Source organism: Phocoena sinus, chromosome 13, assembly GCF_008692025.1.
Source record: "Phocoena sinus isolate mPhoSin1 chromosome 13, mPhoSin1.pri, whole genome shotgun sequence".
Lineage (NCBI taxonomy): Eukaryota > Metazoa > Chordata > Mammalia > Artiodactyla > Phocoenidae > Phocoena > Phocoena sinus.
This window is the reverse complement of record NC_045775.1, coordinates 62,186,622-62,199,426: the sequence shown is the minus strand read 5'-3', so window position 1 is coordinate 62,199,426 and position 12,805 is coordinate 62,186,622. Positions and strand designations below refer to the sequence as shown.

At 39.1% G+C, this 12,805-nt stretch overlaps 1 protein-coding gene across 6 annotated transcripts in view; it reads left to right on the top strand.

The window, feature by feature from the left end:
- Nucleotides 1-12,805, top strand: part of EXOC6B (exocyst complex component 6B) — a 729,400-nt gene that overhangs the window by 256,713 nt on the left and 459,882 nt on the right. The window contains exon 7 of one of the 6 annotated variants that reach the window (XM_032652454.1): nucleotides 11,253-11,300. The exons of the other annotated variants lie outside the window; for them this stretch is intronic. Within the exon in view, the coding sequence (XP_032508345.1) occupies nucleotides 11,253-11,300 (48 nt within the window). The remainder of the gene's footprint in view (nucleotides 1-11,252; nucleotides 11,301-12,805) is intronic. 6 annotated transcript variants of the gene reach the window in all.

The window sequence follows — 12,805 nt, the reverse complement described above, 5'->3', positions numbered from 1 at the left end:
CTCCAGCTTTGTTCTTATGTCCCAAGATTGCTTTGGCTATTCAGGATATTTTATTGTTCCATACAAATTTTGGAATTATTTCTTCTCATTATGTGAAAAATGCCATTGGAGTTTTGATAGGTATTGTGTTAAATATGTAGCTTGCTTTGGGGAGTAAGGACATTTTAACAATATTAATTCTTCTAATCCATGACAATAGAATGATTTTTACTTATTTGTGTTTTCTTCAATTTCTTTCATCAATGTCTTTTAGTTTTCAGATCTTTTACCTTCTTGGTTAAATTCATTTCTTGATATTTTATTCTTTTTGATGCAATTTTAAATGGGATTGTCTGATTTCTGTTCCTGATAGTTCATTATTTATGTATAAAGACAACAGAGTGTTGAATGTTAATTTTGTATCCTGTAGCTTTAGTGAATTCATTTATTAGTTCAAATAGTTTTTTGGTGGACTCTTTAGGTTTTTGACATATAATATCATGTCATCTGCAAATAGTGATAATTTTGCTTCTTCCTTTCTAACTTGTATGCCTTTTATTTCTTTTTCTTTCCTAATTGCTGTGGCTAGGAGTTCCAATACTATGTTGAGTAAAAGTGGGGAGAGTGGGCATCTTTGTCCTGCTCCTGATCTTAGAGGAAAAGCTTTCAGCTTTTCAATGTTGAATATGATGTTAGTTGTGCGTTTGTCATATATGGCTTTTATTTTGTGAGGCAAGTATTTTAGTACCATGTTGTTTAATTTCCATGTTTTGGTGGTTTTTCCAGTTTTCTTCTTGTAATTTCTATTTTCACACCATTGGGGTCAGAAAAGATACTTGATATGATTTCAGTCTTCTTAAATTTATTGAGACTTGATTTTTGGCCTAACGTGATTGATCCTGGGAAATGTTCCGTGTGCACTTGAGAAGAATGTGTGTTTTGCTGCTTTTGGATGGAGTGTTTTATATAAATCTGTTATGCCCATCTGATCTAATGTGTCATTTAAGGCTGATATTTTCTTACTGATTTTCTGTCTGGGTGATGTATCCATTGCTGTAAGTGGGGTGCTAAAGTCCCCTACTATTGTTATATTGCTGTTAATTTTCTCTTGAAGTTCATTAGTATTTGTTTCATATATTTTGGTACTCCTATGTTGCTTGCATACATATTTATAAATGTTATATCTTGTTGGATTAACCCCCTTATTGTTACATAGTGCCTCTCTTTCGTTTATTACAGTCTTTGTTTTAGAGTCCATTTTGTCTCATATGAGAATAGCTATCCCAGCTTTCTTTTCATTCCCACTTGCATGGAATGTGTTTTTCCAACCTTTTGCATTCAGTCTGTTTGTGTCCTTACGTGTGAAGTGAGTCTTTTTTAGGCAGCATATAGATGGGGCTTTTTTTTTTTTTGATTGGAGAATTTAGTCCAATTTATGTTTAAAATAATTATTGATAGGTGTGTACTTATGGCCATTCTGTTATTTGTTTTCTGGCTATTTTTATAGCTTCTCTCAATTCTTTTTCTCTCTTCCCTTGTGGTTGGTGATTTTCTTTAGTGCTTTGTTTAGATACCTTTCTCTCTCTCTTTTTTTTTTTTGAATAGATCTTTATTGGAGTGTAATTGCTTCACAATACCGTGTTAGTTTCTGTTGCACAACAAAGCAAATCAGCCATATGCATACACATGTCCCCATATCCCCTCCCTCTTGAACCTCCCTCCCATCCTCCCTATCCCACCCCTCTAGGTCATTGCAAAGCACCGAGCTGATCTCCCTGCGCTATGCTCCTGCTTCCCACCAGCCAACTGTTTTGCATTCGGTAGTGTATATATGTCGATGCTACTCTCACTTCGCCCCAGCTTTGCCCTCCCACCCCGTGTCATCAAGTCCATTCTCTATGTCTACCTCTTTTTTCCTGCCCTGCAACTAGATTCATCAGTACCATTTTTTTTTCATTTTTGGATTCCATATATATGCATTAGCATACAGTATTTGTTTTGCTCTTTCTAACTTCACTCCGTATGACAGACTCTAGACATCCACCTTACTACAAATAACTCAATTTTGTTTCTTTTTATGGCTGAGTAATATTCCATTGTATATATGTGCCACACTTCTTTATCCATTCATCTGTCGATGGACATTTAGGTTGGTTCTATGTCCTGGCTATTGTAAATAGTGCTGCAGTGAACATTGTTGTGCATGTCTCTTTTTGACTTATGGTTTTCTCAGGGTATATGCCCAGTAGTGGGATTGCTGGGTCATATGGTAGTTCTATTTTTAGTTTTTTAAGGAACTTCCATACTGGTTTCCATAGTGGTTGTATCAATTTACATTCCCACCAACAGTGTAGGAGGGTTCCCTTTTCTCCACAGCCTTTCCAGCATTTATTTTTTCTAGCTTTTTTGATAAGGGCCATCTTGACCAGCATGAGGGGATACCTCACTGTAGTTTTGATTTGCATTTCTCTAATAATTAATGATGTTGAGCATCTTTTCATGTGCCTTTTGGCCATCTGTATGTATGTCTTTCTTTGTGAAATGTCTATTTAGGCCTTCTGCCCATTTTTTAACTGGATTGTTTGTTTTTTTGATATTGATCTCCATGAGCTATATGTATATTTTGGAGATTAATCCTTTGTCATTTCATTTGCAAATATTTTCTCCCATTTTGAGGGTTGTCTTTTGGTCTTGCTTATGGTTTCCTTTGCTGTGCAAAAGCTTTTAAGTTTAATTAGGTCCCATTTGTTTATTTTTGTTTTTATTTCCATTACTCTAGGAGGTGGGTCAAAAAAGATCTTGCTGTGGTTTATGTTAAAACAAGTGTTTTTCCTAAGTTTTCCTCTAAAAGTTTTATAGTGTCTAGTCTTACATTGAAGTCTTTAATCCATTTGGAGTTTATTTTTGTGTTTGGTGTTAGGTAGTGTTCTAATTTCATTCTTTTACATGTAGCTGTCCAGTTTTCCCAGCATCACTTATTACAGAAGCTCTGTTTTCTCCCTTGTATGTTCTTGCCTCCTTTGTCGTAAATTAGGTGCCCATATGTGCGTGGGTTTATCTCTGAACATTCTATCCTGTACCATTGGTCTATATTTCTGTTGGTGCCAGTACCACACTGTCTTGATAATTGTAGCTTTGTGGTATAGTTTGAAGTCGGGGAGCCTGATTCCTCCAACTCCTTTTTTCTTTCTCAAGATTACCTTGGCTATTCGGTGTCTTTTGTGTTTCCATATGAATTGTAAGATTTTTTGTTCTAATTCTGTGAAGAATGCCAGTGGTAGTTTGATAGGGATTGCATTGAATCTGTAGATTGCTTTGGGTAGTATAGTCATTTTCACAATATTGATTCTTCCAATCCAAGAACATGGTACATCTCTCCATCTGTTTATGTCATCTTTGATTTCTTGCATCAGTGTGTTATAGTTTTCTGAGTACAAGTTTTCGCCTCCTGAAGTAGGTTTATTCCCAGGTGTTTTATCCTTTTTGTTGCAATGGTAAATGGGAGTGTTTCCTTAATTTCTGATTTTTCATTGTTAGTGTATAGGAATGCAAGAGATTTCTGTGCATTAATTTTGTATCCTGCAACCTTACCAAATTCATTGATTAGTTCTAGTAGTTTTCTGGTGGCATCTTTAGGATTTTCTATGTATAGTGTCATATCATCAGCAGACAGTGACAATTTTACTTCTTTTCCAATTTGGATTCCTTTTATTTTTTTTTCTTCTGTGATTCCTGTTGCTAGGACTTCCAAAACTATGTTGAATAAGAGTGGCGAGAGTGGATATCCGTGTCTTGTTCCTGATCCTAGTGGAAATGCTTTCAGTTTTTCACCATTGAGTATGATGCTTGCTGTGGGTTTGTCATATAAGGCCTTCATTTTGTTGAGGTAGGTTCCCTCTATGTCCATTTTCTGGAGAGTTTTTATCATAAATGTGTGTTGAATTTTGTCAAAAGCTTTTTCTGCATCTATTGAGATGGTCATATGGTTTTTATTACTTAATTTGTTAATGTGGTGTATCACATTGATTGATTTGTGTGTATTGAAGAATCCTTGCATCCCTGGGATAAATCCCACTTGATCATGGTGTATGATCCTTTTAATGTGCTGTTGGAGTCTGTTTGCTAGTATTTTGTTGAGGATTTTTGCTTCTATGTTCATCAGTGATATCGGTCTATAATTTTCTTTTTTTGTGATACCTTTTTCTGGTTTTGGTATCTTCGTAGAATGAATTCGGGAGTGTTTCTTCCTCTGCAATTTTTCGGAAGAGTTTACAGGGAATTGATGTTAGCTCCTCTCTAAATATTTGATAGAATTTGCCTGTGAAGCCATCTGGTCCTGGACTTTTGTTTGTTGGAAGATTTTTAATTATAGTTTCAATTTCATTACTTGTGATAGGTCTGTTTATATTTTCTAATTCTTTCTGGTTCAGTCTTGGAAAATTGTACCTTTCCAAGAATTTGTGCATTTGTTCGTGGTTGTCCATTTTATTGGCATATAGTTTTTTGTGGTAGTGTCTTATAATCTTTTGTATTTCTGCAGTGTCAGTTGTGATTTCTCCTTTTTCATTTCTAAGTTTATTGATTTGTGTCCTCTCCCTTTTTTTCTTGATGAGTCAGGCTAAGGGTTTGTTAATTTTGTTTATCTATCAAAGAACTAGCTTTTAGTTTTATAGATCTTTGCTATTGTTTTCTTTGTTTCTGTTTTATTTATTTCTGCTCTGATCTTTATGATTTCTTTCCTTCTGCTGACTTTGGGTTTTCTTTGTTCTCTCTCTGGTTGTTTTAAGTGTAGGATTAGATTGTTTATTTGAGATTTTTCTTGTTTCTAGAGGTGAGATTGAATTGCTATAAACTTCCATCTTATAACTGCTTTTGCTGCATCCCATCGGTGTTTTCATTGTCATTTGTTTCTATGTATATTTTTATTTCTCTTTGATTTCTTCAGTGATCTCTTGGTTATTTTAGTAGCGCACTGTTTAGCTTCCATGTGTTTGTGTTTTTTACAGTTTTTTTCCTGTAATTGATTTCCAGTCTCATAGTGTTGTGGTCAGAAGAGATGCTTGATATGATTTCAATTTTCTTAAATTTTTCGAGGCTTGATTTGTGACCCAAGATGTGATCTGTCCTGGAGAATGTTCCATGTGCACTTGAAAAGAAAGTATATTCTGCCACTTTAGTGTGGAATGTTCTGTAAATAGCAGTTAGAACTATCTGGTCTATTGTGTCATTTAAAGCTTGTGTTTCCTTATTTATTTTCTGTTTGGATGATCTGTCCATTGTTATAAGTGGGGTGTTAAAGTCACCTACTATTATAGTCTTACTGTCAGTTTCTCTTTTCATGGTTATTAGCATTTGCCTTATGTATTGAGATGCTCCTATGTTGGGTGCAGAAACATTTGTAATTGTTATATCTTCTTCTTTGATTGATCCTTTGATCATTATGTAGTGTCCCTTCTTATCTCTCGTAACAGTCTTTATTTTAAAGTCTATTTTATCTGATACGAGTATTGCTACTCCAGCTTTCTTTTTTTTTTTTTTTCGCGGTATGTGGGCCTCTCACTGTTGTGGCCTCTCCCGTTGCGGAGCACAGGCTCCGGACACGCAGGCTCAGTGGCCATGGCTCACGGGCCCAGCCACTCCACGGCACGTGGGATCTTCCCAGACTGGGGCACAAACCCGTGTCCCCTGCATCGGTAGGCGGACTCTCAACCACTGCGCCACCAGGGAAGCCCTCCAGCCTTCTTTTGATTTCCATTTGCATGGAATATATTTTTCCATCCCTTCACTTTCAGTCAGCATGTGTCCCTAGGTCTGAAGTGTGTCTCTTGTAGATAGCATATATATGGGTCTTGTTTTTGTATCCATTCAGTGAGTTTGTGTCTTTCAGTTGCGGCATTTAGACCATTTACATTCAAGGTTATCAATATGTTGTTCCTATTACCATTTTCTTAATTGTTTTCAGTTTGTTTTTGTAGTTCCTTTTCTTCTCTTGTGTTTTTTCTTCTCTAGTGTTTCTCCCCTAGAGAAGTTTCTTTACCATTTGTTGTAAAGCCGGTTTGGTGGTGCTGAATTCCCTTAGCTTTTGTTTGTCTGAACAGCTTTTGACTTCTCCATCGAATCTGAACGAGATACTTGGTGGGTAGAGTAATCTTGGTTGTAGGTTTTTCTCTTTCATCAGTTTAAGTATATCCTGCCACTCCCTTCTAGTCTGCAGATGTTCCACTGAGAAATCAGCTGATAATCTTATGGGTACATCTTTGTATGTTATTTTTTGTTTTTCCTTTGCTGCTTTTAATGCTTTTTCTTTGAATTTAATTTTTATTAGTTTGATTAATATGTGTCTTGGTATGTTTTTCCTAGGGTTTATCCTGTACGGGACTCTCTGTGCTTCCTGGACTTGGGTGACTATTTCCTTTCCCATGTTAGGGTAGTTTTCCACTATAATTTATATATTTGCTCAGACCCTTTCTTTTTCTCTTCTTCTTCTGGGACCCCTATAATTCAAATGTTGGTGCGTTTCATGTTGTCCCAGAGGTCTCTGAGATTGTCTTCAATTCTTTTCATTTTTTTTCCTTTATTCTGCTCCTCGGCAGTTATTTCCACCATTTTGTCTTCCAGCTCACTTATTCGTTCTTCTGCTTCCATTATTTTGTTATTGATTCCTTCTAGTGTATTTTTCATTTCAGTTATTGTGTTGTTCATTTCTCTTTTCTTTTTTTTTTTTTTTTTTTTTTTTTTGTGGTACATGGGCCTCCCACCACCGTGGCCTCTCCCATTGTGGAGCACAGGCTCTGGACGTGTAGTCTCAGCGGCCATGGCTCATGGGCCCAGCCACTCTGCGGCATGTGGGATCTTCCCAGACCAGGGCACGAACCCGCGTCCCCTGCATCGGCAGGCCGACTCTCAACCACTGTACCACCAGGGAAGCCCTCTGTTTGTTCTTTAGTTCTTCTAGATCTTTGTTAAACATTTCTTCTATTTTCTTCACCCGTGCTTCCATTCTGTTTCCGAGATTCTGGATCATCTTTACTGTCATTACTCTGAATTCTTTTTCAGGTAGATTGCTTATTTCCTTTCCATTTATTTGGTCTTGTAGGTTTTTACCTTGCTCCTTCATCTGTGCCTTTTTTTTTTTTTTTTTTTTTTGATTGGGATTGTGTTCCTGTTGTACTGTTTGTTTGGCCTGAGGCTTCCAACACTGGAGTTTGTAGGCTATTGGGTAGAGCTGGGTCTTGGTGCTGAGATGAGGAACTCTGTGAGACCTTACTCTAATGACTATTCCCTGGGGTCTGAGGTTCTCTGTTAGTCCAGTGGTTTGGACTCGGAGCTCCCACTGCAGGAGCTTCCGCTCGACCTCATGCTTGCAAATCAAGATCCCACAAGCCGCATGGGGTGGCAAAAAAAAGAAAAAAAACAATAACAAAGTAAAAAATAAAATTAGAGTAGGAAAATAACAGATATGTTAGCAAGAATATAAAAATAAAAATATAGATGAATCAACAACCAGAAGGTACATCCGTACCACAATAGTAAAAAAGAGGAGGAGGGAAAAAGAAAAAAAAAGAAAAGGAGGTGGGGGAAAAGCCTTGGCTGTGGAGAGTGGGGGCCTAAACAAGGGCAAGGTTTGGGTGGTGGGTGGGGCCAATGCTCAGGACCCACAGGGCTGGAAAAGGCTCTGGGGGCTGTGGGGGGTGGGGCTTAGGCTCAAGGAACAGAAGGGGCCCACACATGCTCTCCCCCCTTCCCCCCCTGCCTCCCCGCCCCCATCTCAGAGGATATGGGACCTCTCCTGTGAGCCAGCAGGCTTTCTGGGCTTGAGTGGGCAGGGCAAACCTCCTCTTTTCCTCTCCTTGCTTCTCTGGCCTGGCATCTGGGAGGGCCCCTCCTGCCTGCCTCTCCTGATCTCCCCAGCCTCCCTGTTATGCCCCCAGGATCCACATGGCCTGGAGGGAGCTTTGGATTGCAGGGGACCAGCCTGGGAGCTCAGCAGGCTCCCCAGGCCCCAGTGAGCAGGGTAATTGCCCTCCGCTCCTCTCCCGCTCCTCCTGGATGGCCCCTTCCACCTGCCACTCCTGATCTCCCTGAACTCCCTCCTATGCCCCCAGGACCCATGTAGCCTGGATAGGGCTTTGTTGGGGGGTGGGGACTGGCTTGGGAGCTCATCAGGCCTCCTGGCCCCTGTGGGACAGGTGATCGCCCTCTGCTCCTCTCCCGCTCTTTCCGGAGAGTTCCTCCCACCTGCCTCTCCTGATCTCCCCTGCCTCTCCTGTTCTCCCCCGGCCTCAGGGGCACCAATCTTGTCTGGCCTCCACTTGTCCTCCTCCATCGGTCCCTCTTCATCCTACTGGTTCACTTGGCGGGGGGGATCCTCCCATCTCCTTGGGGGTTAGAGTCCTCCACCAGTAGCTGGCAGGCGCTCTAGTTGTGGGGAGACACTAACTCCAGGTCTTCCCACACAACCATCTTGACTCCTCTCTCTCTCTCATTTTTATTTGTATATTTACTATAAGTTTTTTCTTTGTAGTTATCATAAGGTTCACATGTATATCCTATGTATATAACAGCCTATTTTAAGTTGATAGCAACTTACGTTTGAGTACATTCCACAATTCTACAATTTTTACTACCCTCCACCACATTTTATGTTTTTGATGTCACATTTTACATCTTTTTATTTTGTGTTCCCTTAACACATTAATGTATTTTTAGCTAATTTTACTTCTTTTATCTTTTAAGCTTCATGGTAGCTTTATGAATGGTTGGTCTACCGTCTTATATATTTACCCTTTCCCCCGAGGTTTTTACTTTCATAAGTTTTCTCGATATTAATTAGTGCCTTTTTTTTCAGCTTAGAGAAGTGACATATAACATTTCTTATAAGGCTGGTTTAGTAGAGGCCTCTTTTAGCTTTTGCTTATCTGGAAAACTCTTCATCTTTTCTCCATTTCTGAATAATAACCTTGCCAGATAGAGTATTCTTGGTTGTAAGTTTTTTCATTTCAGCACTTTGAATATGTCGTGCCACTCACTTTTGGCCTGCAAAGTTTATTCTCAGAAATCTGCTGATGGTCTTAACTTTTGACATTTTTATTATAATATGTTTTGGTTGGATCTCTTTGGGTTTATCTTATTGGAATTCGCTGGGCTTCCTGGACTTGGATGTCTGTTTCCTTCCCTAAGTTAGGGAAGGGTTCAGCCATTACTTTTTCAAATAGTTTTGTCCTTGCTCTTTCTCTTGTTTTTCTGGGACATCTATATTGCCTATGTTATTTTACTTGATCATGTTCCACAGTTCCCTTATTTTTCTTAAAAACATTTTTTTTTTCATCTTACTGTTCTTTCTGTGTGAGTTCCATTGCTTTGTCTTCCAGTTCACTGATCTGTTCTTCTATTTCATCTAGTCTGCCGTTGAACCCCTTTAGTGTAATTTTCAGTTCATTTATTGTACTCCAGCTCTGTGACTTCTGTTTGGCACTTTCCTATATTTACTGTCTCCTTGTTTGAAGTTCTCACTGTGTTCATCCATTCTTCTCTTGAGTTAGGTGAGCATGTCTATGACCATTACTTTGAATTATTTTTCAGGTAGATTACTTCTGTATCATTAAAGTTTTTCTCCTGAGGTTTTTGTCTTGTTCTTTCATTTGGAGCATATTTCTCTGCATCCTCATTTTGCCTGACTCTCTGTATTTGTTTCTTTATATTAGGTGAAACAGATAACTCTCTCAGTCTTGAAGGTGTGGACTTGTGGATGTGATGAACCTTCTTGTTCAACCTTGCCTTAGCTGTTCGTTGTCTTTCAAACCTTTGCAGTTGTCTGAACTGCCTGATTTATTCTTGATGTGTCCTCATTGATGAGAGTGTACCAAGGCCTGTAAGTGTGTGCCCAGGGGAGGAATATCACTTAGCACCTATTTTCAGGCTGATTGGCAACCAAATCTTCAGGCAGCAGCTTTTAAAGTATGCAAATGTATACATTCCTTTGGGACCAGAATCGTAATCCCTGCTGGCCACCAGTCCAAGAGATCTGGAATGTGTCCCCTGGGTGACAGTTGCAAAATTTAGGGCTCCAAGATGAGTTTATAATCTCCTTTCTTGGAGGTCTTGTTGAGCTGTATCATGGCCAGAGGGATGCCCAGGGCTGGTGTCTTTCTGCTTACATTACCTGGGAGTGCCTTCTTATCCCTGGATGTATGTGAAATCTGAAACTTGTCCCTCAGACTGAAGCTCCAGTCTAAGTAAATAGACCTTTTTCACAGGAAGACTGGAGTTGTATTTCAGTTTGCTGTCTGTGTAGTGTCCTGAGAGTGGTGACCTGCCAAGAACTGTCTTTCTGATTGTTACTGTTCTGTGGAGCTCTGTAGCTCAAGTCTCTTTGGCCACCAAGGTCAGGTAATCAAGTAGTGTCCCCTGTGTGGATTGCATGCACCCGCTGGCTTTAGCAAAGGCAGCTAATAGCTAAAAGGGCTGAGTCATGCTAACCAGCTTCAGAAAAGCAGTGAGAAAATATCTTGACTGTGTGGTACTTGCATATGTTTCTGCAGTGCTGTGGGAGAATGCCTTGTCTGTGGATGTGTGCCAGTTTTAGGCCAGGAGTGGGAGAATGCCACAATTGCTTCTACTGTCCCATCCGAGCCAGGGAGTAGGGGTGTGCTACAACTGCCCATGCTTTTCAGCTTCAGGAAGGCAACAAAATAAGTGCTGTGACCGCTTGCCCCTGCCTGTCTTAGCAAGGTGGTGGGAAGGTGCTGCTGTCCAAACTTGCCTGCCTCTGCTAGCAGGGTAGGTGGAGAATACAATAATGGCATCTACCAGTTCCTTTAATTCCAGAGAGAGAGTTTCAAGCATCTCCTGCCCCTCCTGCAGGTGCTTTTAGATTAGTAAATGAGTATCCTTCACATATAGTCCAGGTGCTTTTCAAAGTGCTGTTTTTTTGCTGGGTCTTTGGTGAGTAAGCCCATCTGCTAGCCCTTTAAAACGGGAATCTTGGTTCCCTACAGCACTTTGTGTCCCTTTGGTTTTCTAAGCAAGATGTTTTTAGTGATTGTCTCTCTGGTGCAGATCCCAGGGATTAAGGTGCTTGATGTGGGGCACCAACCCCTTCCTCCTCCAGGAGAAGCACTGGACTGGTGAGATCCCTTCATCTTGTGTGTTGCTGCACTGAGCTGTGGTTTTTGCCAAGACCATGTCTCTGCCTTTGCTATCCATCTTGATGTGGTTCTTCTATCCTTTATTGTGGAGAAAAAGTTCATCTCATTTTCGGATCTTTTTCATAGGGAAATGATCCATATGTAGCTGAAGATTTGGTGTGTCCACGGGAGGAGGTGAGTTCAGGATCTTCATATGCTGCCAGGTTGGGCTCCCTGTAATATATTTATTAGGTGTTTACTTTTTAGATCTCCTTTAGTTTGGGTTGACTGAGAGGAGTTATTTATAAGTTATGTGAATTGTTAAAATTGACCACAGAATAGGTGTAGAGGGATATATGCCTATAATTTTCTCCCCCAATTTTAGCAGTTGTCTTCTGAACCAAAAATAGGTTCCATAAAAGTAATGCTTTTTTGGTATAATATTATTCTTTGTTGTAATGAAAGTCTAGAAGTCAGATGGAAAATTGGCATCTTTGTTGATACCATAGTTATAATTGAAACTATTGGTTCAGTTGAAAAATGGACTGAACCAGTAGTTTAAATTAGAACTATTTCTGGCCCTTTTCAATTGAGATGGGGTGGTCCTTGGAGGAAACCTTGCTTATATATGACTTACCTTTTTTGGGAGACTAGGTTAATAAAATACTAAGAAGCTAGTACTACTTCCTACCCTAGATTATTTTTCTTCCCAACTTTACTTATATTTTTGATATTTGGGGGTCATTTTTATAATCACCTAAAAATTGACATTGGTAAAGGATGTAAAACTCAAACGGATATGTGGTAAAAAATTGTGGAGAAAAGTTAATGCTATTTTCAAAAATAATGTTAAAGATTATCTTGAAATTTACTTTATCCATTGACCAGCCTATCTTAGAATGATGCATATATGATTTCGAGTGATCTTTTAGTGTGCTAGACATTTAGCAAGCCTACCATAATGCTCCTGTCTTAGGTTATTGGCGTTCTAAAAGAATGTTGTATTTGAAAATGACTAAGGGGTTCTTAAAATATTATTAACATGGTAGATATTGTCCTTCCAGATATTAGAATATATTATAATGTTTACAATAGTATAAAATCTGTGTAAGAATTCAGGATTAAAATATTAACTACATGTATGTCTCTTAAACCTCTACCAGTATTAACTAAATAAACACTAATGTCTGAAACACAACTGCCACTTTATGAAAGATACTCTTCTTGATCACTCTGTATTAAAAAAGCAGCTTCTCTTTTCTTCTTTTATAATTGCTAAACTATTTTCCATTTTCGATGCCATTCATTCATTTATTCATTCATTCTTGAGAATCTGAGTTTCCATCTGGAATCATTTCCCTTCAGCCTGAAGAACTTCCTTTAGCACTTTTATAGTGCAGGTGTGTTGGTCTTAAATTCCCTTAGTTTTCTTTTATCTGAAAATGTTTTCCTCTTGCTTTCATTCCCGTATTAGTTTTCTAGGGCTGCCATAACAAAGCACCACAAACTGGGTGGCTTAATAAAAAAAAAAAAAAATCTATCTCACAGGTCTGGAGGCTACAAGTTCAAAATCAAAGTGTCAGCAGGGTCATGTGCCCTCTGAAACCTGCAGGAGAGAATCCTTCCTTGTGTCTTCCTTTATTCTGGTGTTTTGCCAGCAATCTTAGCATTCCTTGGCTTGCAGTTGCAGCACTTCAGTA